At 31.5% G+C, this 25,550-nt stretch overlaps 2 protein-coding genes across 2 annotated transcripts in view; one reads left to right on the forward strand and one right to left on the reverse strand.

Moving 5' to 3' along the window:
- The window catches only part of LOC107436557 (elastin), a 23,011-nt gene extending 10,783 nt beyond the window's left edge, over positions 1-12,228 (forward strand). The window contains exons 3-4 of the mRNA XM_071181356.1: positions 1,639-1,774; positions 7,454-12,228. Coding sequence (XP_071037457.1) covers positions 1,639-1,774; positions 7,454-10,179 — 2,862 coding nt within the window. The 3' untranslated portion in view covers positions 10,180-12,228. The remainder of the gene's footprint in view (positions 1-1,638; positions 1,775-7,453) is intronic.
- Positions 12,229-25,120: 12,892 nt separating this feature from the next.
- LOC122270804 (uncharacterized) lies at positions 25,121-25,492 on the reverse strand. The gene has a single exon (XM_043049621.1). It carries the CDS (start codon positions 25,490-25,492, stop codon positions 25,121-25,123), a length of 372 nt encoding a protein of 123 aa, XP_042905555.1.
- Between the last annotated feature and the right edge of the window lie 58 nt (positions 25,493-25,550).

Below are 25,550 nucleotides of genomic sequence, written 5' to 3' on the forward strand. Positions count from 1 at the left end.
GGTTCCCAGCAGATCACCGAAGTCAAGCATCACTGGCTGCGGTCAGTGTGCGGGTGGGTGACCACTTGGATCAGTCTGCGTAGGGACCGAGGGTGTGCGATATTGGTCCTCGTTAAACTGTGCTACCGTAAAGCACTCGACTTCGCGTGCAGGTCGTCGGACTACCGAAGCGGGGGTGGCATCCCCTCTGCAGAGGATCAAAATTGTGATGGCATGTCTTTGGATCATCCTCAGGGGTGTTTCCCAGTCGTCGCCAATAGTCCATTGTGCAGCTCTAGTGAGACGTAAATGAACTACAACAACAGCAAATTAACAAGAATTTTATAGTATAAAATACAATTAATTGCTCCACCTTTAAATCTGATTTAGGTTCGTAAAACAGAATCCTCTATAAATTAAAAGTTGTATTACTATTGTTTAATGAATCAGTTATGATATTAATAAAGATTTGCAAAGTGCTACGCATTTTGTAAAATATTTTATAGAGTGGTAGACGAATACGAATTAAAACTTTAGAATTGTTGGTAAATTTTTCCAAAATTTTAAGTACCTGACTTCGAGAGAACTGAAACAAAGTGGCATTTCATGTGTACTTTTGAATCATTACTATGTAGTCTTGTGAAAAATAACTTCAAACTAAATTTGCAAAACAAAGAATTTTACATTAACACGTTGAATGCCATGCTAATTTTACACGGCTTGCCCGTCTGGCCACAACGGCAAATAACTACACACTAAATTTGTAAATAGTAGACAGATTTTGCTAGTTTTTTAAAAGATTTAGCATGAATTATCTGTTTGTTCGTTGTTTTAGAACTGGGCATCTGAGGCCTAAATGGCCCTAATCACCAAAAAAGCTAAATTGTTTAGAAAATATAACCCTGTAACCAAAACATTTTTGTTAATAAAAAAAATAAAGCGGCTTATGGAAAGTAATACTAAAAATAGATTTTGATATTCGTTTTGCCTCAACATTGAATTACAATATTTATTTTCTTGTATAAAAAGTTAGACGTTACATTTATTGTTAAAAGAAAATAATAGAAGTATTTATATTCTGTTTTAATGACAGGGGAAAAAATTAAATATTGTTTTTATTTAATTAGAACGAAATTAAGAATGATTGAAATTAATTATACTTTTCTGAAATAAAGTGTAAAAACTAGGAAATATGCAATGCCTATAATGGCATCACAGCTATTGTTTGTTGCACAGTTGTCACCACCTGCATTTTTATCAGTTGTACAAAAATTTTGATCCCTATAATTAAATCAAATGTTGTACAGGGCCGCATGTATACGGAAAATGTATCAAAACTGACAGTAAAATCAAGTTTCTTTTTAGCTCATTTTCACAAGGAACAAATGTCCGTGATTAACAAAACTTAATCACGAGTTATTTTCCACCATAGTAAACAGTCTTTACATGCATTATAACTTTTAATATATCTTGGTAGCCAAGGTTCCGCATTTATCCTGAAAACAAATTAGATATGAAATGGTTTTATTGCCACTTTTCTTTTATTTCCCGAAATACAAACAGCCCTAGCTGTACTCTGAATAATTAAGAGTAAGTAATCTAATATAACAGTGTTCATTTAATAAAAATTGTTAGTAAGCTTCTTATTTATTTTTGCAGGAAGAAATCGCACCATCAACTCATAATTTCAACACAAAATCAAGTGATGCTTACGGTACCAAAGTGCTCCATACGAAAACTGGTGACGAAGTTATTAGTCCTTCCAATGCGAAGGTTGGAGTGATAACAAAAACAGGTGATTGGAACTGATACACATTTCTATAACGTAACGTAACTAATGGGGCTAGCTAAACCCATAACTTGCTCTGTACTTGTCAATTCCNCCCCCCCCCCTGAATCGCTTCAACACTCCATTTCGGCTATTGTCACAATTCGAACTCCCTTTATCGATCATTGGATTCTGTTTTTCTCTAGCTTTGTATGATTAGCTATACCCCCCTTTTTTAAAAAATAAAATTCTATGTCTATAGAATGAATACATTTTGTTTAAAACTTTGATATATGTAGTAGTTATTTGATTAAAATCTACTGGAGGGAAAAAAGAAAAAGTTCCATATACTCTCCCATTATGCGAGTAATAAACTTTTGTGTTGAAATACTTATTTACAATAGAAATTTATGGTTCTGTTATAAATTTAATTTTCTAGCAATTTTTTTTTTAATTTGAGAAGCTGGATGTCTATAAAGCTATTATTGGAGTTGTTGAACGAAGTGAGTAGGAGGTTACAAGCGTGCCAAAATCTCATTTTTGAAGTGCAAATTAAGTGGTTAGTGCAATATCAAGTGCACTAACCACTTGCACTTGTAAACGTATGCTTGCGCTTACCAAAACACAAAACAGTCCACTCACTGAGAATTTTAAGTGTTGGATGACTTATAAAAATCGGAACAATCTTTTTATTTTTTATTTTTATGAAACGACAACAAGCGTCATTTTAAAAAATAAATGTGAAAAACGCTTACTGTTGTGTACAACACGTTGTTGAGGATTTTGTAGCAAAAGTATCTTGACGTGCGTGGTACGTCTTTCCTGCACAAGCGGTAAACAATTCTAAGCAGAATTTTTAGGTAAGCATTTCAAATTCAAATGAAATGGTTAAAAGACCTATCACATGCATGTTTGAACTATTCAACATAAATGTTAATCAAATTCCTTTCAAAACTAATTCATTAATCAAAACGCAGTTTTTTCTACCATTTCAAAATTAAAGTCTCACGGGAAAACCAGTTAAGTTGCTACATTATGAGTTAGCCTAGCGACATTAAAAATTAGAGAGTTAGATTCTTGTAAAGATCCGGCTGTAAAATACGACAAGAAAGCTGTGACCCAACCTAATAATTTCTTTTGTGTAGGAAGGCATAATTTGTCCTTGACTTCAAGAAAAAAGAATGAATCATAATAAAAAAAGATCTTCCCCAAAATATTCAGTGATTTAAATGAGTTACTTAGACACAATAACTGTCTTGAAAACCGGGAATCCCAAAAAATTTGCATAGAAATTTAAAATCTTTTCTCACCTTTATTTGAAGTAAAAACTTCTTTTTCAATATTTTTTATAAATAATTTAGTTTACGCTGAATTTTACTCAAGGACGTTTAGGATATATTAAGAACATTTTTAAACATACAATGTATTTTATTTTAATTTAGCAAAATTTTAAGACCATTGATAAGAAATGAAACACGAGTTTGGATATTACTTCATTCACTTCAAAAATATACAAATTGAAAATACCAATTGTTTCAAGCGCTCAAAAACAGGTGCTTATTTTTAAGATTTGCCAGACGTGAATGAGAAGAAATAAAATTGTAAATGAACTTAATAGTAACGTTAATATTATTAATGTTATTATTATAATGTTAAAAAAACATTATAATGTTTTAACATTGATAATAAAATTAATAATTCACGTCTGGCATGTCTTGAAAATGGGCACCTGTTTTTGAGCACTTGGGACACGTCAACTAGCATTTTCAATTTGTATATTTTTAAAGTGAATGAAGTTTTTAGTCAAGAATATCTGGCCGTTTCAGTTTATAGGAATTATTTGCTTAAAAAATTTTTTTTAGCAGCAAATATTTTGGAAAGTTTTGGAAGGCAAAACTGCTGGCACATATTTTGGAAATATCATACTTGAAGCTTTTAAAAGTGGTGTAATTTTTACCCATGTTAAATTTAGATCGACCAAAATGAGAGAGGAAAGTTAATAACATCTTATTGTTTTAAATACCAGTAATTTTAAAATCATTCCATAAGATTGCAATACTTGCATTGAAAAATTATAGTGGTCTTTAAAAAGGAAATAAGTATTTACCTCCATTTTTATCAACGCAAATTTTGCATGGATAAAAAGTTTTTTTTTCTAGAAGCCTTAAGAATGATTTTTCAAATTGTATCAACAGTTTTGCCATGTATTATCTAATAAAACCTTTTCTGCTAAAAATTATTCGCATCGAAATAGTATGGAAGTATTTTTATATTTTCGTCCTATTTATATAGTATGTATATAGAATTAATTATATAGTATAATAATTTCGTCCTAAGTATATAGAATTAAAAGTATAATGAAATAATGTCAAAATTCCCTTTCATATTTTATATTGATGAGAATGAAGTTTTTAATCTTGTAATATATTACCGATTCAGTTTCTTAGGAATATTTATTTATTAAGCTTCGATTGATATCTTTTAAATTGTAATCATGTTATTAATCTATATAGTTGCATAGAGTTTTCAATAATAATAATATTTATATGAAATGATATTTTCATTTGCATAACGATGCTTGTTTTATAAAAATAAAGCCAGTTAATTTTGAATGACTAAATGAATAACTAAAATAAAAAGATTTAAAAAAGATATATATGTTGCTTGATGTAAATCTTACACATAATATCGAAATTTCTTAATATATAAAAATTCAAAAGCGAACAAAACTGTTTTCAATTTGAACTGTTACATGATATAAGGCTATTATTCCTATGTGAGGTATGCATCCAATCTAAATATCAAGATGTAATCTCAAATCTCTTTCTTTAACGACGATATAGAGTATAGACGAACCGATGATAGACACTTAATAAGCATAATTTAGTGAAAATAAATTAATAATCTAGTATATTAGCTCACATGATGCTTCTGAAATAGGGTAGACTATATTTGATTGTGTCCCTTGATTCTCGCCAAGTTGTGATCGCGATTGATCGCCAAGCCGGGCGATATTGAAACCCAATCGTGATTCTGATTGGTTTAGATTTCAGCGTTATTTTTAAATGTTCAACGGTATATGTAATTTCAGAGGTCCGTTAGGACTACGTTCTACTTTGGATACCGGCTGGTAAGTTTACTTTTGAATCTGGTCAATAAGATCGAAGGTATGTGGGCAGTTATAAAAAGGGATTTAAGAAAAAAATGTCACCGCTAGTTCAGTATTACAGGCGCCATTTTCGATTCGTATTTCGGCGAATTTATGTGGCGATGGAGGTACGCAGATTCTATTAATGATAAATTTAGACTGTATCTAACTGTTATTAGATAATTCTGTGCACCTAAATCTGAGAATATTCAAGCTTAATGAAGAAGTGAGTTGCTTTTTTTTTCCTTTTCTTTCTGCGCCTACTCCATTATTTTTTGCTTCGATTCAGAATCGTTTTTATTGGATTATTAATTTTGCTTATATTGGATTCATTGCAATCTTTATCGGATGTTTTGTTGAAGTTTTCCAATGTTTTATTGAAATATCATTATGTTTTGGCCGCTATTCCTGTTACCACGGTGTTCCTCGCAAACAGGTATAGCGCCAAACATAAGTCGCCAATTTCGCCAAGGGGTACCCTCAAGTATATTTTCCCCCTGAAATAGTTTTAATAGTAAATTACTCATTTATTACATTCGATTCGAAAATACTTGAACATATTTATATAACTTACTCTCCAGATGAAGCCAAATGAAGCTGTTAGAGCACCCAGAAAAAATTCGTTGCTATGGGAACAAGAACAAAAATAAATAAATAAACTAAACTGATTTATTTGCACTTATCTGAAAAGTAGATATTGTTTATGCGAACCTTATGAAGAAAGGTCGCAATTTCTAACTGTTATAATTATAGACTGCTAGCAGGTAAAATTAATTATCCTTCATTACTTTTTATTGTGTCACGTGTGTATTTTTTAGTTCAATTTCTTTTCAAGTACATTTGATTACTTTCCAAAACCAAGTAATCGACAAATAGACAAAATTTATGACGTATAATTATGTGTTGCAGTTTGGCGATGTAATCTCAAAATAAAGTCTAACTGCAAGGCCATTCTATAGTTTATTTTTGAAATTAATTTTTAAGCACATTTTTATTGATCAATTAGATTTAAATTTTTGAAAAAATCTGAATGTATAAACATTTTCGTATTTTACAATTTAAATTTTTTTTGTCACTAACTAATTAATTAATGAAAAGTTTTTAACTCATCTAAATTCCCTACTATATTACATGTTGGTCTTTAGGTTGTCAACTTATAACCTTTTGCGAAAGAATTAATGTAGTATTGTAAAGTGTCATTTTAATATTATTCTATAATTTATTTTTAGGAACTATATATATTTTTAAGGACTATATATTGGTCAAATGGCATGAAATCAAATTTATGTTTAAAAAAATCTGAAATTTCCGAATATCTAAAAATTTTTATACCTTACATTTTAAAATGTTTTTCATTCATAGCAAATTAATTAATAAAAATTATTTAATTCATCTAAATTCAACACTATATTACATTTTTTGTCTTTGGGTTCGTTGTCCTTTGGATACACTTCGTTTATCCAAAACATAATGCCATGCCAAAAACAACTTTTAAAAAATATTTATTATTTTTGTTATTTTATAATAATCAAAAAATTCTTGAATTGTAAGGTGTGCAATTTTTTTGCATTATTGAAAGAAAGTAATTTCACATTGAAAAATATCAAATTTAAACGAAATCGGTCAAATGGTTAGTGAGAAATCGAAAATTTTAAAGGCCATACTTTTAAAATTCAATTTTTAAGAAATTAGTTATATATCTGTGCAAAAGTTTTTTATTCACTTAAAAAGCTGTCGAGATATAGTGAAATATGCAAAAAGTAAAATTAACGTTGAAGGGTTCGAACTTTGAACCGCTCTCTTGACCAAATAATTGGCATCATATTTCCATGATTAGGGCGACAACTTATATTTTTGGGATCAGAATTCTGAACCCTTCGGAAAAAAGGTGTCTTCAAACAAATATGCTTTTGTGCTTGATTCCGTAACTTGAAATATCGTCTGGATATAATTAGCATATTTGAGGTAACCCCCTCGAACCATTAAGGTTTTGTTCAAAAAAATGAAGATTTGATCATTTGATTAAAAGTTATTCAGGGTAGACTGCATTTTTGCTATTATTATCTATTATTATAATTACTTGCTCTCTGGTACAAATAATTTTCATTTGGTTCTAGTCCGACGAATTTACAGGCAAATCAAGGTATAATAAGGTATGGGAGTGTTCATAAAGCAAATATCATATTTTCCCAGCTAGTTGAACTTTGTTGTCTTTATTTTAAAAAAAATGAAGGTATTTGCAGCATACTGATCCTAAAAATATTGGCTGTTTATGACTTTTACGTATGACTTTTTAAACTTTTTTTACGCTAATGTTTTCGACAAAAAAAAATCTTTAAATAACAGCAGTGTTTCAAATTTCGAAGCAAAAGCATTATGTAATGTGTTTACATAGTACTTACTGGGTCACGCTTAAATAATGAGACACATTAATAATTTGAATAAAAATCTTTTTATAATTGTATGGAAAAAACACCAAGACGAAACGGTATTTTTGTGCTCTCATTTTTGTTGTTTGTACTTATCTTAAATTTATTGAATTGTGTAATTATTTTTAGTTTTAGGTGCACCTCCTCATCCACTTCAATCACAAGATGCAGTTTTTCTATCAGGAAAAACATCACTTGTGGCACCGATAAGAGATCCTGTAGCACACCCAGTAGCGACAGAACAGACACGAAAAACAGTTGCAAATCCATTAGAAACACAACCAGCAGGTGTAAAAGTTGCTAGAAGGAAAATTATTAAAACAATTCGACGAAAGCCGGAAGCGACTGCCCAAGTAAAAACTATACAACCAGTTCAACAACAGGTACCTACTTCATTAAGTGAAGATGACGTACAAATAGTTCTACCTGATTCTAAGAAAGTTGCACCAGCTCCAAAACCGATTACAAAGACTGTAAAAACATCTACCAAATCAAAAATAAATAGATCGCCTTTGATTACTATAGATGGTTCAGAAAACGATGCTGGGAGAGAAGTAATTGTGCTGGAAGATGGGACTATAGTAGATGCGAAGGATACTTCCAGATTACTAGGACAGACAGCAAGCTTAGTACCAGATGGAGGGATTCGCCAAGGTTCGACTCAAACGATTAATCAAGATTTTAAGATGGTTCGTGGCTCACAAATTCCTCGCAGTGACATTAGACCAAATTTTGAGAGCAGAAATCCATATACAGATTTTGGATTGAATATTGAAGCAGCTGCTGCTCCCCCCGTTGGTTCACCAGAATTGTTAGAACCAATTGTTGTACCAGGTGGGCCAGGAGGAGCATCACTAACCCTTACTGAGACAGAAATTCAAAACATTTTATTATCTGGTGGTATCGTGGAATTTCCTGTAAATTCTCAAGGAAGCTTTCCAGCAGATACAGCTGGTGCTCCACTAGCAGGAATAGTCAGAACAGCTCAAACTGGTGAGACTACCAGATCAAATGTGCAATCAGTTTCACAGGTGTCACCGGCAAGAAAACCCACCTTAAATGTTCGTCCCATTGATCAAAAAAGAACAGAATTTAAATCACAGACGGCAACAGTTACTTCTAGTTCTAGAGGTGCATCAGTATCAGGCTTAGGTGGGAGTGGTGGATCAGTTGTAGTTCCCGGTGGAGCTGGAGGTGCATCGTTTTCCCTTACTGAGGACGAGATTCAAAAAATTTTGTCTTCTGGTGGAATTGTAGAATTTCCCGCAGGCACTCCATCAGGTGTTCCAGGAACCGGATTAAGTACAGCTTATCGAGGAGGTGTAACAACAATGAGATCTAATGCACAAGCAGTTTCACAGACATCATCGGCAAGAAAACCTACCGTAAATGTTCGTCCCATTGATTTAAAAAGAACAGAATTCAAGTCACAGACGGCAACAGTTACTTCTAGTTCTAGAGGTGCATCAGTATCAGGCTTAGGTGGGAGTGGTGGATCAGTTGTAGTTCCCGGCGGACCTGGAGGTGCATCATTTTCCCTTACTGAGAACGAGATTCAAAAAATTTTGTCTTCTGGTGGAATCGTAGAGTTTCCCGCAGGCACTCCATCAGGTGTTCCAGGAGCAGGATTAAGTACAGCTTATGGAGGAGGTGCAACAACAATGAGATCTAATGCACAAGCAGTTTCACAAACATCATCCGCAAGAAAACCTACCGTAAATGTTCGTCCCATTGATCAAAAGAGAACAGAATTTAAGTCACAGACGGCAAGAGTTACTTCTAGTTCCAGAGGTGCATCAGTATCAAGTTTAGGTGTGAGGGGAGGATCAGTTGTAGTTCCTGGTGGACCTGGAGGTGCATCGTTTTCCCTTACTGAGGACGAGATTCAAAAAATTTTGTCTTCTGGTGGAATTGTAGAATTTCCCGCAGGCACTCCATCAGGTGTTCCAGGAGCAGGATTAAGTACAGCTTATGGAGGAGGTGCAACAACAATGAGATCTAATGCACAAGCAGTTTCGCAAACATCATCGGCAAGAAAACCTACCGTAAATGTTCGTCCCATTGATCAAAAGAGAACAGAATTTAAGTCACAGACGGCAACAGTTACTTCTGGTTCCAGAGGTGCATCTGTATCAAGTTTAGGTGTGAGGGGAGGATCAGTTGTAGTTCCCGGTGGACCTGGAGGTGCATCGTTTTCCCTTACTGAGGACGAGATTCAAAAAATTTTGTCTTCTGGTGGAATTGTAGAATTTCCGGCAGGCACTCCATCAGGTGTTTCAGGAGCAGGATTAAGTACAGCTTATGGAGGAGGTGCAACAACAATGAGATCTAATGCGCAAGCAGTTTCACAAACATCATCGGCAAGAAAACCTACCGTAAATGTTCGTCCCATTGATCAAAAGAGAACAGAATTTAAGTCACAGACGGCAACAGTTACTTCTGGTTCCAGAGGTGCATCAGTATCAAGTTCAGGTGTGAGGGGAGGATCAGTTGTAGTTCCCGGTGGACCTGGAGGTGCATCGTTTTCCCTTACTGAGGACGAGATTCAAAAAATTTTGTCTTCTGGTGGAATTGTAGAATTTCCCGCAGGCACTCCATCAGGTGTTCCAGGAGCCGGATTAAGTACAGCTTATCGAGGAGGTGTAACAACAATGAGATCTAATGCACAAGCAGTTTCACAGACATCATCGGCAAGAAAACCTACCGTAAATGTTCGTCCCATTGATCTAAAAAGAACAGAATTCAAGTCACAGACGGCAACAGTTACTTCTGGTTCAAGAGGTGCATCAGTATCAGGTTTAGGTGTGAGGGGTGGATCAGTTGTAGTTCCCGGGTGCATCATTTTCCCTTACTGAGGACGAAATTCAAAAAATTTTGTCTTCCGGTGGAATAGTAGAATTTCCCGCAGGCACTCCATCAGGTGTTCCAGGAGCAGGATTAAGTACAGCTTATCAAGGAGGTGTAACAACAATGAGATCTAATGCACAAGCAGTTTCACAGACATCATCGGCAAGAAAGCCTACCGTAAATGTTCGTCCCATTGATCAAAAAAGAACAGAATTTAAATCACAGACTGCAACAGTTACTTCTAGTTCTAGAGGTGCATCAGTATCCGGCTTAGGTGGGAGTGGTGGATCAGTTGTAGTTCCCGGTGGACCTGAAGGTGCATCATTTTCCCTTACTGAGAACGAGATTCAAAAAATTTTGTCTTCTGGTGGAATTGTAGAATTTCCCGCAGGCACTCCATCAGGTGTTCCAGGAGCAGGATTAAGTACAGCTTATGGAGGAGGTGCAACAACAATGAGATCTAATGCACAAGCAGTTTCACAGACATCATCGGCAAGAAAACCTACCGTAAATGTTCGTCCCATTGATCTAAAAAGAACAGAATTCAAGTCACAGACGGCAACAGTTACTTCTGGTTCAAGAGGTGAATCAGTATCAGGTTTAGGTGTGAGGGGTGGATCAGTTGTAGTTCCCGGCGGACCTGGAGGTGCATCATTTTCCCTTACTGAGGACGAAATTCAAAAAATTTTGTCTTCCGGTGGGGTTGTAGAATTTCCCTCAAATACTCCTTTAAGCACTCCAGGAATAAGAGATTCTTTGTTAAAAGAAACAAGACCAGTTAATAGAGTACAAAATGATGTATCATCCCTTAGATCCAATGTTCAATCGTTAACGCGTGCATCTGCTGTGAGGAAACCTACAAGCGGCACTTCTGATTCTTCAGATCGAAAAAGAATGGACTTGAAAAGTCAAACTTCTACAATTACTTCAAATGCACGTAGAACACTTTCCCCGAATGCTCCTATTTCAGGGGGACCTATAATTGTTTCAGGTGGACCCGGGGGATCATCTTTAACACTGAGTGAGGAAGAAATAAATAGAATATTGGAATCTGGTGGAGTGGTAGAATTCCCTGTGGATGCCCCCGCATTTTCTTCAGGTGACTTATCAAGAAATATTCAAGAACCATCTAGATTTTATTCTGGTGAAGATAAGCAAGTGTTTGCTACCAGAGGCGCTCAAGGTGCTTCACTTTCTGTTGGATCAGGTGCTGCAAACAATAAACTAAATTCTGGTCAAGTTCATTTGGAAACAGTCTTTTCTGAAACTGACCCTTCCTTAAGTCAGGACGAGATTAAGCCAGCTTTCGCTCAAGGTCCAGAATTCAGTCAACAAAAGTTCACTAAAGAGCAAGTGCCGAATCTCCTTTTTAAAGAAGGGGATGTACAACTACATCAAGCATCAAATTTGGCCAATTCTCCCATTGCTCAAGCGTTAGTTGCAGACAGCAATGATAAGCAGACACAATTGAAATTGGAGGATCCCCTGGAACAAAAGCCTGTAGCAAATGATGCAGTTCTCTCTCAATTTAGAGTAAATCCTTTGACACTAGAAAAAAGGCTAGTACTTGACAATCTCAGTTCCAAATATTTGCAAGAGAAAGTTCCTGTTGAAGTGCCTGGATACGTTCCACCCCCATCCCATATGTCACCATTTAATTACCGCGTACCACACCTAAAAGGCTTAAAATCAACGACACCAGTTGTTCAGGAACAGCAAAGAATGGAACAGATATTGGTTTAAAAACAATATTTCGTTTAGTCTAATTTTAAAATACCATTTATACTGATATGTGTTCTTTTTGTTAAAAGTTAGTACTACTATTAAATATACTTAGTATACTTAGTATATTTAAGTGTTATTTCTCTTATTTTTCAAACTTACTATGTAAAACCATGAAAAAATTGAAAATAATAAACAATAAGAACAAATATTATTATAGAAAATATTATATTGGATGTTGGTGGTAGAAATGTTTTTTTCCTGCACAATATTTTGTTATTAAAGTTATGACATGTAAATATTCTTTAAAAAAATTATAAAACTTTTTAAATGTATCTTTGTTTTTTTTCCCTGAAAAACACTAACGTTTTTGGAATGCATTTTTAAAGCGAAATAATTCACGTTATGTACGTAATACTTTTAAAATAAAAGGAGACTGTTACAACATTTTCAAATTTTTTTACTTATTATGAAGCATTTTCGAACGTTATTTTCTGCAGTCGTGAATTACACGACTCTACATTAGTGAACGAGGTAATAAGTTTAATATAAATGGAAAAAAATTATTTTATATAATTGTTGGTTCTATCCCCACATGATGAAACAAAATTGCCCGTTCATCCAAATATCTTTGCAATAAGTTTTGAAATATAGCATTAGAACTGTAAATATTTATTATATGTTTCCTTATTCAACATCTAGGGTTTTTAAAGTACAAGATTTTGCATTTTGATCCACGGTCCAGAATCTGGCTCCAACTTGTCTAATATGTGATCAAACTTTTTTAGTTTGAAACTCAAAGTAAGTCGAAAAGACGATTTTGGATCGACTTGCAAAGGAACGAAAAATAATTTAGGATCGACTTGCTAGCGGTTCCTAATTTTTTTTTCGGCTGTGGAATCCTTCATGATGAACTATTTTTTGGCGGAACCCCGAGTTTTAATGAATAGTTTTCATTATTAATTGTAAACATTATTAATTAACGAAAAACTATTAATTATTTTAAAAACATGTAATGATCTAAATTTTATTAATTTAAAAAAAATATTTAGTGAATGAATGAAGAATGAAATTTTCTCATCACGTTTATTTTTAATTAATATTAGTTTTAAAATTGGGTTTTGTGTCAGACAGCTGATTTCACAGGTCAGGAGCAGCATCTTATCTAGTTCTTAATTTGGTTTTAGTGCAAGCATGGATTGAAATAAAACGAGCTGAAATACGTTTTTCATTCAAATAAAAACGAAAAAGGAATAAAATAAACGTTGGAATGATTAAATAGAAACATACTTCTTTATTGTTGAATTCGGTTAATTTTATTTGATGCGAAATACTTCTAGAGTTTTTCATAAATCCATACATGCCTTTCTTAATTCGTTAATGACATTTCTAATTGAAAAAACGGTGCTTTGGAATTTCTTTCTTCACAAGCATTTCAATTAAATAATTTCATAAAAATAAAGTCAATATTAAATTAAAAATGGATTTTTCATCGGGTATAAATTTAATTACAGGTTTCGAAAATCATAAATGGCTAAACAATTTCATAATTATTGGAACCCTCACGACTTTTCCACAGAAACCTAGGGTTCCGCGGAACATCATTTCTAACGGCTGACTATAGCAAGTGATATCATCATCATCCTCATTAGTGAATTTTAGGAATTATGTGGTAGTAAGAGTTTAAACGCAAGTAAGTTTTGTCTTATAAACTTTAAGTGGATGCAGCCGTTTTTTACACGGTTGAAAAACTTGAAAGGGTTGAAAGGGTTAACTGCTATAAGATTATTTGTATTGCTATAAGGATTGTTTGTCATAGTCAATTAGTAGTTCGAGGAGCCCTTGGAGGTAGTTCGAGGAGCCTTGGCCCAGAGGAGCCCTTTACATCTCTATCATGTGATACTTAGTCTTGTAGTAGCTTTAGTTCAGAATTAAAAGATGAAACTAAGAGCAAAGATTGACCAATAAAATTATAAAATAAATGTAAGAATATTATAGGTCATTGTAAGGCGATTGCAGAACCAGTAATACTATAATGGTGTGATGATTAAAATAGACTGCAGCGCCTACAAAATTATGAATTGAAATCGATTACAGAAGATTGCTTGTACCAAAAGCAAATTGTATTTAAAAAAAGTAAGGGAAATAAAACTGAACCTTAGGCCTAATAGTACGATTTCAGTTTATTTTTCCTATTTCAAGTATATGAAAAAGAACTGTTGAACTACTCTAATCCCAGAGTTAAAGCTATAAGTAAAACAAATAATCCTTCTTAAAATAATTCTTAATGTACATACTATGATGTAGTAAAATCAATTTTAATAAAATTGTCAAATGATTCCCAAAAAATAAACTGTTTCTTCAGAAATGCTCACCTATTCTGCTCAAATATTTGTTCTTGACATTCCAAAATAAGTAGTGCAACACGATGCATTTTTTTATATCTTGTTTTTAAAATATTATAAAATCAATTCCAAAAAAATAATAATTAGCTTACAAATTTCGGTTTTTTAACGTAATTATTATTAGGCTAACAAATTTTAAAATAGTGTGTAAAGGAACAGTTCTGGAGGTATGTCTAAAAATGTTGTGAACTTTGAATGGATCAAGCTTTTGACCGCTCACCGGACAAAATTAATGAAGTAATATTTTAGTCGCTCATTTATAGTTCTAAAAAGCCTCCCTTCCCCTTTTACTCATTTGAGGTCTAAGAAGCCTCCCTTCTCTCTTAACTTTTTCTTAAAAAGAAGCGAGTTTTCTTAATGGTGAAAAAAATAATTTTGTCCTTTTTTAGTCAACTAGGAAAGAGTTGTTTTTAAAATTTTTGTTTTATTTAATTATTTTCTTATTCTAATTATCTATCAGCTCATGTAAAGTCTTCAAAATTTTGATTGGTGGCAAAATAGCAAAACATACTGCTTTTATCATTTATTAAACAATTGTTACTTGTTATAAGGCATTCAGCGCCAGTTGAAATGTGAACAATTATTAGCTAACCGGAAATTGGTCGAAATTTCAATTGACGATATTTTTATTCTGAAGATAATATGACTATAAATGCTTTTTGTAGCGTATTACTGGCAACAAAAAATAAACTATAATGAAAATTTGAATATTTTAAAAAGCCAAATTTTTTTTGACGAGAAGTTCCATTTTGGCCATAATCTGACGTTAAAAAATTGCAGGAAGTTACAGGAAAAGGATTGAAACTTATAATGCAAGAACAGAGGGGCAGTTGCATTTTGAAACTTTCAATAGAACTGATAGGAAAGAGATCAAAATGAATTTTGATTATGAATCCATTTAATTTACATAGCCATCAAACGCAGAACTCTAGTTCATATTAGAGCTCTTTAGCTGGTCAAAATTTCATTTAACTATAATTTTTATTTTGGAGATAAATGACGACTTCTAGTTGTTAAGAAATGATTGAAATTGGCTATCAAGCACAGGTTTGCAGTTACGATTAGGGCTTTTTAGGCAGCTGGAATGTTGTTGAAACCATTTTAAATTGTAAAGTCATTAAACAGTTGTACTCTAATTGCAATTCGATCTTCAGCTATTTACAATTTCTATAAACCATGAATTTCAGTTGACGATAATCAGACTGTAAATTCTGTTTTTAGTGATCAAGAACTATTGGAACTTGCGTTGTCATCCAGTAGGAGTCTTAAGTTAAAATTTAAGCTTAAAGAGGTCGGAATATTGATCGACGATACTTTTGTGATTATATTACAATAACTTATGTAGATAGCATTCAGAAAATGGCAAGAACTTGTTTTGTGACCAAGCACAGAGCTCCAGCTACAATTTGAGTCTTTTAACTTATTTTAAAATGGTGGAAAGTTTGATGACTATAAATTTCAATTTGGCGATGAAATCGTGACAAATTGTGCTTTGGAAACAATTATAGCTTGCAATGTCACTGGGTACGTAATTCCAATTATTAAGGGGTCGAAGTTTAAACTGTAAAATTCCATCATCGCAGATTCGAAAGCGAGTCGTTACTGAAAGCCCTTATGCAGCGAAACAGAAAAAAGCAAATATCGGTGCGAAAGACATTTCATTCTAGCATTTTTTTCGAGAAAAATAAAATATCTGTATCTATCAAAATTTTTTTTATAATTTTAGCAAGCATATATATATAAAACTGCTTATTTTTCCAAGATAAAGTTGATATTGTTTAATAGTTTGAAAAAAAGAATTCGTAAACTCCTAACTAGCTATTGAAAAAAACTAACTTTAGCTGAAATGGTTTTCCTACCAGCATTTCCTGTTTTCCATCCCACTTTCACCCCTGAAGCGAGTCAATAAAGGGGCTTAAAAAAAGGGAAAAAAGGAACTCTTTATCAACCGAAAACTGGTATCTTCCGAAATTTATACTTTTTAAAAAAAAATTGAATTGTATTAGTTTTTAATTCTTCTTTTACTTCAATATTTAAATTAAACTTTGTTTAAAAAGACTTTATTTTTCAATTATTAGAAATGTTATATCTCATTTGACCCTATATTTTTCAAAAAAAAAAGGAAAAAAAAAACAATTTTATTGTGTTGAAATGAATTTAAAAGGGCAATTAGATTTTTAAAAACTGTATTTACTCAGATAATTAAAACTCTTCGTTCATAAAAAACACAAATTTTAGTTTAAAAAAATCACTCTTACTTTAAAAAAAATACTTAAAACATGATATAAAACCCTATTTCAATGAATATTTCAGCTAACCTTGTGAAAGGGTGTTTCTTAAAAAATCGTAAATCTTGTCAATTAAATATCGTTTTCATCCCGTCATAAAAAATGTTCCAAGTTCTCCTTAAAGCTTTAAGAAGGGGGAAGAAACAAAAATAAGGGTGTCACTTAAAATGTAAAACGAGTTACGTGAAAATCAATTCCTCTTCTTTTTTAAGGCAATGTCAATAAAAGATAGGTAAAATGATAATAAACATGAAGTAAATTTTTTTTTCAATATGAACACTAAGCAATGACTTTTTTAGGAACTAAAACAACTTTTATAATACAAATTTATTTTTATAGAGAGAGTTAAGTGATCTAAATTATTTTATAACCGTCTTCGAAAAGCCGACCCAATTTTGAGTTTGCGACTACCATTGTTCAACCATATAAGTTTCGTTTAAAATGAAAATTGTTTGGTAAATAATATATTTCAATTTGGCTACCACTTTGCAGTATATTTTTCTGTACAGTGTGCGCAAAATACCCATTGAAAACGGGCCACTCTGAACATTTTTTGATCTAATGATCGGATCAACACGTTCTAGAACCCAATATTAAAGGTTCGAAGAGGTGAAATCAATATGCAAATTAATTAGTGCAGACGACATTTTAAGTTACGAAATCTGACACAAAAACGAACTTTCTCTGAATAAACATGCCTTTTTTTCGACGGATTCATACCTTTTTTTGACTCCCGAAATATAGGGAGTAGCTGATATCTGTGAATTATGGTTCCAGTAGTTTAGTCATGAGAACGGTCATTAATTTGATACTTTAATGTTAATTTTACTTTTTGCGTATTTCACCTTATCTCGAGAACTTTTTAAGCGAATCGAAAAATTTTTACTTACAATTTTAAAATTAGTTTATCCGAAGATTAATTAAAAAGATTTTTAAAATTAGTCGAAGCAAAACATAACTTTTAATAAGTATTTATTATTTTTTGTTACATTTTTTTATTTCATCATAGTCGGAATAATTTTGAATTCTATGGTTATAAAATTTTTTACATAATTTAAAAAAACGCAATTAAAATGGCAAAATACGAAGTGCGCGGAAATTTCAATTAGAACCGTATTTTCAAAAATATCTTAAGTTTTAATCATTTTCTTGTTTGCTTGAAACAAAATTAGCCGTTGTATTATTATTAAACGGTATTTATTGTCAATTAAAATTTCTACTACATTCCGACAAACTTGATAACTTTACTTGATAACAAATATAAACTAAAAATTAATAAAAAGAAGAAAATTATGGAGTTAAGTAAAAATTATGTTTTACAAGTTCACGAAAAGAAGAAAATGAATGGAAATAATTCGTTTTTTTTTTTTTTTTTTTTTTTTTTTTTTTTTTTTTTTTTTTTTTTGCCCCAGCTAAAACAAAATACAGTTTGCAAACCACTTTCTTAATACATTTTTATCCCCACCGAATATTTTCCTCAACGCCTTTTCAAAATAATGCGTTTTATCTTCACGAATATTTTTCTCTACACCTTTTCAAAATAATGCTTGCATACGTTTTCTTCTAAGAGTGACAAAATGGTTTTTTTTAGGGTAGGTGAAAAATGTTAGTCGTAAAATGTTTTTTTTTTTATTTTATTTTATTATTAAATATATCTAGTTACCTGACATGTACACATAATTTTTTTCCGTTATGAATAAAATAAAATTTCAAAATCGTTTTCAAACTAATACTTGCAAAGATAAACTTTTGTAACGATCGTTTTAGAATGACGCTACCTTTGTTGTTTGGAATTATAAATATTAAATTTCAATGGTAAAAAGAAACATAACGAAATCATCCGATTTCGCCACTTTCTAGCTTGTTCTGAAGCTTACGACCTCCTTTCCGACTGTTTATTTAACAGCCAGGAAATGAAATTGTCTTCAGATGTCAGAACAGTCCAGAAGCTGCCAACATAGAATAAAAGAATTTCGCCATATTGGCTTCTTGTGGAAAGAACTCTAAGGCCTAAGATGGATTGGCTCATCCTTTTTTGATAACATTTGAAATGTATGCCACAGAAACAAAAATACAGGGAGGTATTTTGACGCTCGGAATATTAAATAGATGCAAATGTTCACGCTGGATTTAGAAGAATAGAAAGTAAATTGTTTGCGCGTGCCATGCTTTGTTTTGTTTTTTTGTTTGTGCCACTGTTTTCGAGATGAGTCAAGAGGTGGTATGAATGGAGAAAAAAGGAGGAAAAAAAAAGAAAATGCAAAATTTTTTAGTTATTTGATGGTGTAATTTAAATATTTTTAAACTAGTTTAAGTGTACGAACACTTCAGTACCATTTAAAAAAAATTTGAATAGTTAAGAATTCTTCTGGCGCATTCTTCTTTTTCCTTTTGCTATTTAAAAAGCGTTTTTTATACTGAATTTGGTATTTCGATCTTAACCTCTTTTATGCATTCAACAATGGACTCTCTTAAAAAGCACAATTTATTATAAAGTTTCAAAAAATGATTCTGGACGATTACATAACAAAAGAAATTAGTAATAATTTTCCGATCTTACATATTTTTAAAGGGGTATAGTTTTCTTTAAAAAAAATTTATAGATAAATATTTACGCAGGTATGCCGCGGGCAGTTAAAAATGTAAAAAGTGGGAGAGTTCAACTCCTTTTATTTTTTATCTCTTTAATCATTCAATTCTAACTACCACTATGATTTACATTTCATATAATTCATATTTTAAGCAAAAATTAGTCTTCGCATTCACTTTCAATAAAAAAACTAAAAGAAATATGCAAAACGAAGTTGCTCATTTTACCTTCTTAATAAAAGTTTGAATTTTTTTTTTGCTACCACTTTTTGCATTTTTAGTCTCCTGTAGCAACCAAGTCTACCTCGTATTAAATAAAAAGTGGTAGTCACAACGGCTACTTCCCCCTAAATAAAATTTAGAAACATAAACTTCCTCTTATAATTTTTTTTTAACATTTACCGAATAGATATCAGTTTTGATTAATTCATTCAAAATCCTGGTGTTCAAAGCAATACAGTACAGCAATTAAATTTTCCGACAAAAGTTTTCTTAAATAGAGATAAACAATAAATGAATTGGCTAATGTAAGAAAAAATATTTTAATTATTTTCTTCTTAAAATTAAATTAATAAAATTAATATACGAAACTTCTATATATTTATTTATACAGATATTTTACATATTTCTATTTAAATACAGAACTTCTACTTATTTATATAAATTATTTGCGGTAATAGTAGTAAAAAGCCTTTTAAATAAAATTTTCTATCATTAAATCAGTTAAATTAAATTTTTATTCATTGAATTATTTAAATAATCACATTTTAATCATATAAATCAAACTTTTATTCTTTGAATAATTTAAATAATCACATTCTCAACCATTAAATCAAGTTTAGTTTTTAATCATTAGTCAATCATGAATCAAAACAATTATTGTGCTAAAACGAGATTCAAATATATAAACATTAGCTTCCTATAAATCTACTTTGAGTGTAAAAGTAAAATCTCCGAAAAAATCTCGAAGGAGTTAGCAGGTACGTTATTAGAAAAATGAAGTGCTTCAAATTGTACGCGAATTTCACAACAAAGCAAATCACCAGCAAATGAACCAATTTTCATTCGTCTGTTTCACATATTATTTTCGAGTAAATAAACACTTAAGTTAAAGATAAAAGCGAAGTCTTCGGTGAAAGTTTTTTATTATGAAAGTATTAAAAAATTTAAATTTTATACTTTATTAATTTTCGCCAGTATGATAAATGCACTCATAAAGACTAATACTTTGTATCAATTTAACAGTTATATTTTTGGGCAAAATTCAAATCTGCACAGTTGCATTCTTAGAAAGCACTTCATTGAAGGAAAATTTTATTTATCGAAAGAATTTCTAAAAAAAAACTAAAATGAATAACAAATAAATAAAAAAGTTTAATTTTGATATACTGTGCAATGTTCCTGTAAAATTTCCCTTAAAAACAATAATTGCTCTTAAAAGCATGACATTTTTAATTAAATGGTCATAATTTCAAATTCTTTAAAAAATATTATTCAGTCAAACTTTTTCAAACTTTTGTAGACGAAAATATGGCTCATTAAAGATAGTAGCACGCTATTGTTGCGATGGTTATTAAAAGTGCTTTTGTTTAGAAGCTAAATTTTTTCGGGAAATATTTAACAATCTGGCAAATTTTTGCAATTTATGTAAATGATTATTTCTTATTTGTTGTTCATTGAAGATAATTTAGATACCTTATTTTTCCATGCGTGTTTTAAGCAAAGTTAATTTTAAAAATATTGATCCTGTAGCCTAATAACTACATTCTAAATTTTTGAAACATTTCCATCAGTCACAAAAATAATAAGTAAAAGGAAAACAGTTTTTTACGCTTTAACTATTAGTTAACTATTGTACTATATAAAGTTATAGTACTATATAAAGTTACAACTCATGTATAATATACAGCAATAAAAATCGAATCGGGGTGTTTGTAAATAATAAGTTATTTACAAACTCATATATGTTTGTTAGTTTCAAGCAATACTCTTTTCAGAAAAACGTTTTTCGTGTAAGATAAATTTATATTAGGTGGACCGGAAAGTAATGCCATTTTGGTGCATTTGATATTTGTTACAACAATTTATTTTTAATCAATAATGTATTCTACCCTCATTAGCAACAACCTTTCAATGTCTGATCGAAAATGAATCAAAATGGATGGAAAAAAATGAATTGGTTTTTGAGACTAATGAATATTTAATGCGTAGAAACGACATTACTTTCCGGTCCCCCCAATATGTAAAATTGAAATTTTTTGAAGTTATTCGGCTAGTTTGAAATACTAATTGTAACTTGCACTTAAAATTCGCTTATTTGGTTAGATCATTTGTTAAACTTTCCACATTTCAATAACTACACTCAGCTTTTCCAATTACTTTTTTCAAACCATTCGTCATGCAACAAAAACCCATTTCAGCTTTTTTTTCTATTTAAAAAAACTAGTCTATTTTCTCTCGTACGCAAAATAAGTTATTTTGAAGAAAAAAAATCGATTAGTTGAAAAAGATTACGTCAAAAACGCTTCAATGTAAATTCACTTTCTTCCGCAGTTCATTAAAAACAACTTAGATGTCTTTTAATTAAAAACGCTAATGATCAAGTTACTTTGTTAAAGATCGGCATTTTAAGTACTTTGTAAACAGGAAACACACTAAAAGACGCCGTTTTAATAGCGCTTCGAATAACTTATGAATCATTCACACCTGTATGCAACGGGAGTAGGCAGTAGTGTTAGACGTGAAGGTCGATTGAAAATTAAACAAGCCAGCGCGATTATTATGGAATATAAATGTATTTGCGTGTCATTTTTTTACAGTTTATGAATTGAGTTTACTATTAATTAACTTATTAATTAACCTATTAGTAAAATTATGAACTTATAAAGTTTAATTAGTTTTATGGATTGAATTTGTAAACGCTATGTCTATACCACGCAGATTCACGTACGCGCCATATCACATCACATGCGCGACATTATATTCACATACCACGCTATTTTATTTTATTAGCTTAAAAGAAATACTTAGGGAAATAGCACTTCAACAGGATGTGACTTGCTTCCTATATTTTAAATTAATGAAAATACGGCTTTTTTTAAAATTCGATTTCTCAGCAACTACGTATTTGACCGATTTTATTCAAATTTTGTATTTTGCCATGTAGAGTCACTTTCTTTAGAATGATATAAAAGATTCTATACTTTACAATTAACAGTTTTTACACTGTTATTAATTAAATAAAATAATAATAAAAATATAGATATTTATTAAAAGTTTTTGCATGAAATCTTTGGATAAAGGAAATTTTATAATTGGGTGAAGAAAAAAAAAACTCTATTCACTTAACCAGTTTTCGAGATATCAGAAACATTGACCGCTTTCCTGATCGAACTTTAAGGACCCTATTTCCCTGATTGCGGCTACTGCCCTGTAATTTGGGGATCAGAAATTCGGATCCGTCGAGAAAAAAAAAGAGCTGTTTATTCAGAGAAAGTGCGTTTTAGTGTCTGATTTCGTAATTTAAAATACCGTCTGCACTAATTATTTAGCATGTTTGAGGGTACCCCCTCGAACCATTAAGTTTGACTCCTTTTTTATTTTGCGCTTTGTACATGTCACACAAGATAGCAAAGTTAAAAAATGAAGCAGTGAATTCAGTCATCCAAAAAAAATTTCCGAAGTGAACTCACCTCGAAATATAGTTTTTAAAATTACTTTTTACACATATTTCTCCATAATTAGAAACAAATATGAAAGAAAATATCCAATTTCTCATTTTCATAGCAAAATAACTCAGTGCTATTTTTGCAGTGATTTTGGTTCACTCTTATTTAGTTCAATAAATTGAAACCATAATTGATTACCTTCATCAATGTTAGTTTGTTTTATTTTTAGGTCTACGACATCTCAAAAATTCAGACTTACAAAAAAAATCTCTTCGCAATATTAACTATTGGGAAAATTACCTGAACAAAGTTAATCCTAATCTGGGTCTGATGATGTTATTTTTCTTCATTATGGATATCTGACGTTGAAGTGATAGTCAGTGTAGAACTCAACTTTTAAAAATGATGTAAGTTACTTAAAACCTTAAAATCTAAATTTTGAAATTCATTTTATTGGATAAACGTAATCGCAATCGAGCAAATTTCTCCGTATAAAATAAAAACATAATATTGTTAAAGTCTATTTTATTGCAAATGGCGTTTTCTTATAAGCCAAGAAATAGCATGCTTTGGTTCTTTAATTAACAAAAAGATTGAGATTGATTTGTTTGCCATCAACATAAAATCAACCAAAAAAAGAGTAATTTTTACGTGACAATCATTTAATTATTCCTTGTCTAACGGTATTTTCTCGTAATATTAATTTAGTATTCTAAGAAAAGCGTAAAACTAGAAGCAATATTCTTTTAAAAATATATTACCTTATTACGCAACATTTTATAATAAACATATTTAAATTTTTAAATAGCTTATTTACCTTTTACAATTATTAAACATAAACTAAATTATATTTATTTTTATAATAAGCTTTTCGTGAAACTGGGTTCAGGCAGCATATGCCATTAACAGGTCTGCCAACTTCCGACGCTTTTGGAAAAATTTATTCGAGTGGTAGCTAAGTTAATGTTTTAATGTATTAATCTTTATTAATTTAAACTTATTTTTCTACACCACTACTTATAAATAATTTGAAAGTTCATATGCAACGCCACTTTGCTCCAGCTCTTTCGTGGTGATGCTCTTAAAATGTTGGCGAAATTGCCGAAAATTCTGAAGGTTTGGTTTTCAAATGTCTACCACTCTATAAAATATTTCGCAAAAAGCGTAGTAGTTGGCAGGCTAGCATTTAAAATGAATACGAAACTGTAAAGCATTATTATTAGAAATTTTCACACTATTACTAAATTGTTCTCTATGTTAAAAAATATTAACGAGGATTTATATTCCAATGAAGGCTTGCCAGCTTTTCGTAAAATGTTTTATAGAGTGGTAGACATTCGAAAACCAAAACTATCAGAATGTTTGCTACTTTTACCAACATTTTGAAATCCTCACCAAGATAGAGCTGTAACAAAGTGGCGCTGCATATGAACTTAAATTATTTTTTCGAAGTGATGTAAGAAATAAGATTAAATTTATAAAAAAAATAATACTTTAAATTATTAACTTATCAACCACTAGAATAAATTTTTACAAAAGGAGTAGAGAGTTGACAGCCCTGCAATGGTAACCGAACAAAATAACAGGTTTAAATTTTGTCCCAATAAAATCCGGAATTGAATTCAATGATCCAAATCCTTCTAACAATACTTTTGAGATTTTTAAATTAAAGAACACTGACACTTAAATAACACTAACAAATTAAAAAGCACTGAATTAAATAACTCTTTTCCCGAAAAACATGAGATTTTTTTATCAGATCTCATATATTTTCGAGACGCTGATTTCAAATCTGAAACCGATTTCTCGTTATAAGCTACACTAAATACAATTCAAAATGTATTCCTGACAGGGATTTTTTTAAAAATTCTCTGGAGTCAATGCTAAGTGTTCCACTAAGTGAAAGAGGCTCATAATACATTCCAGTTCGGGTCACTTCGCGGCCCAGGTGCCCAATAAAATGAAAACACTAGGACTAGGACATTCCAGTTTATGATGCAACACATTTAGGTAATATGTTTTTTGGCCTAAGTTTTATCTTCAGAAAAACGTATATAAACATATACATTCTTATTCTCTATAAACTTGTAAATTCGGTTAAAAATAAACTAAAGTCAGACCATCATTTTGAAGAAAATGTGCAGCTTTCTGAACAAAAATAGTTTCAAATTTGAAACCCCCTCATCCGGGTTTAGTGAGCGTAATGAACAGTAAGTAGAGCCAATAACACAAGGGTGCAAATTTTTTATTGCATTTATACACTGAGTGGCCAAATTATTATGACCACCCCTTCAGTCGTCTGCTTCCATACCCTATACGGCGCAATGTGCGTCGAACAGTCCGTTCAGAGACGTTCACAATGGCTCCTTGATTAAGATCACTTGCAATTTGTCGCACTGTTGCTCTCTTGTTGCGCTGCACAATCCTGGCCAGCCTTCTCTCTGATCGAGCATTCAGTACCCTGTGACGACCACAAGTCTGACGTTGAGACCCGGTTTTTTGCTTGATTGTCCATTCTTTGTACACTTTAACAACTGCTGCTCTAGAACACTTCACAAGTGCAGCCGTTTTGCTGATACTCGTTCCGACACATCTCGCACCCACAATCATTCCACGTTGAAATTCAGTTAAATCACTTTTCTTTCCCATATCTGAGCAAGCAACACAGTATAACTGATGACTCACTTGTCCAGCATTCCCGTGTTAT

The sequence above is a fragment of the Parasteatoda tepidariorum genome, chromosome 5 (genome assembly GCF_043381705.1).
Source record: "Parasteatoda tepidariorum isolate YZ-2023 chromosome 5, CAS_Ptep_4.0, whole genome shotgun sequence".
Lineage (NCBI taxonomy): Eukaryota > Metazoa > Arthropoda > Arachnida > Araneae > Theridiidae > Parasteatoda > Parasteatoda tepidariorum.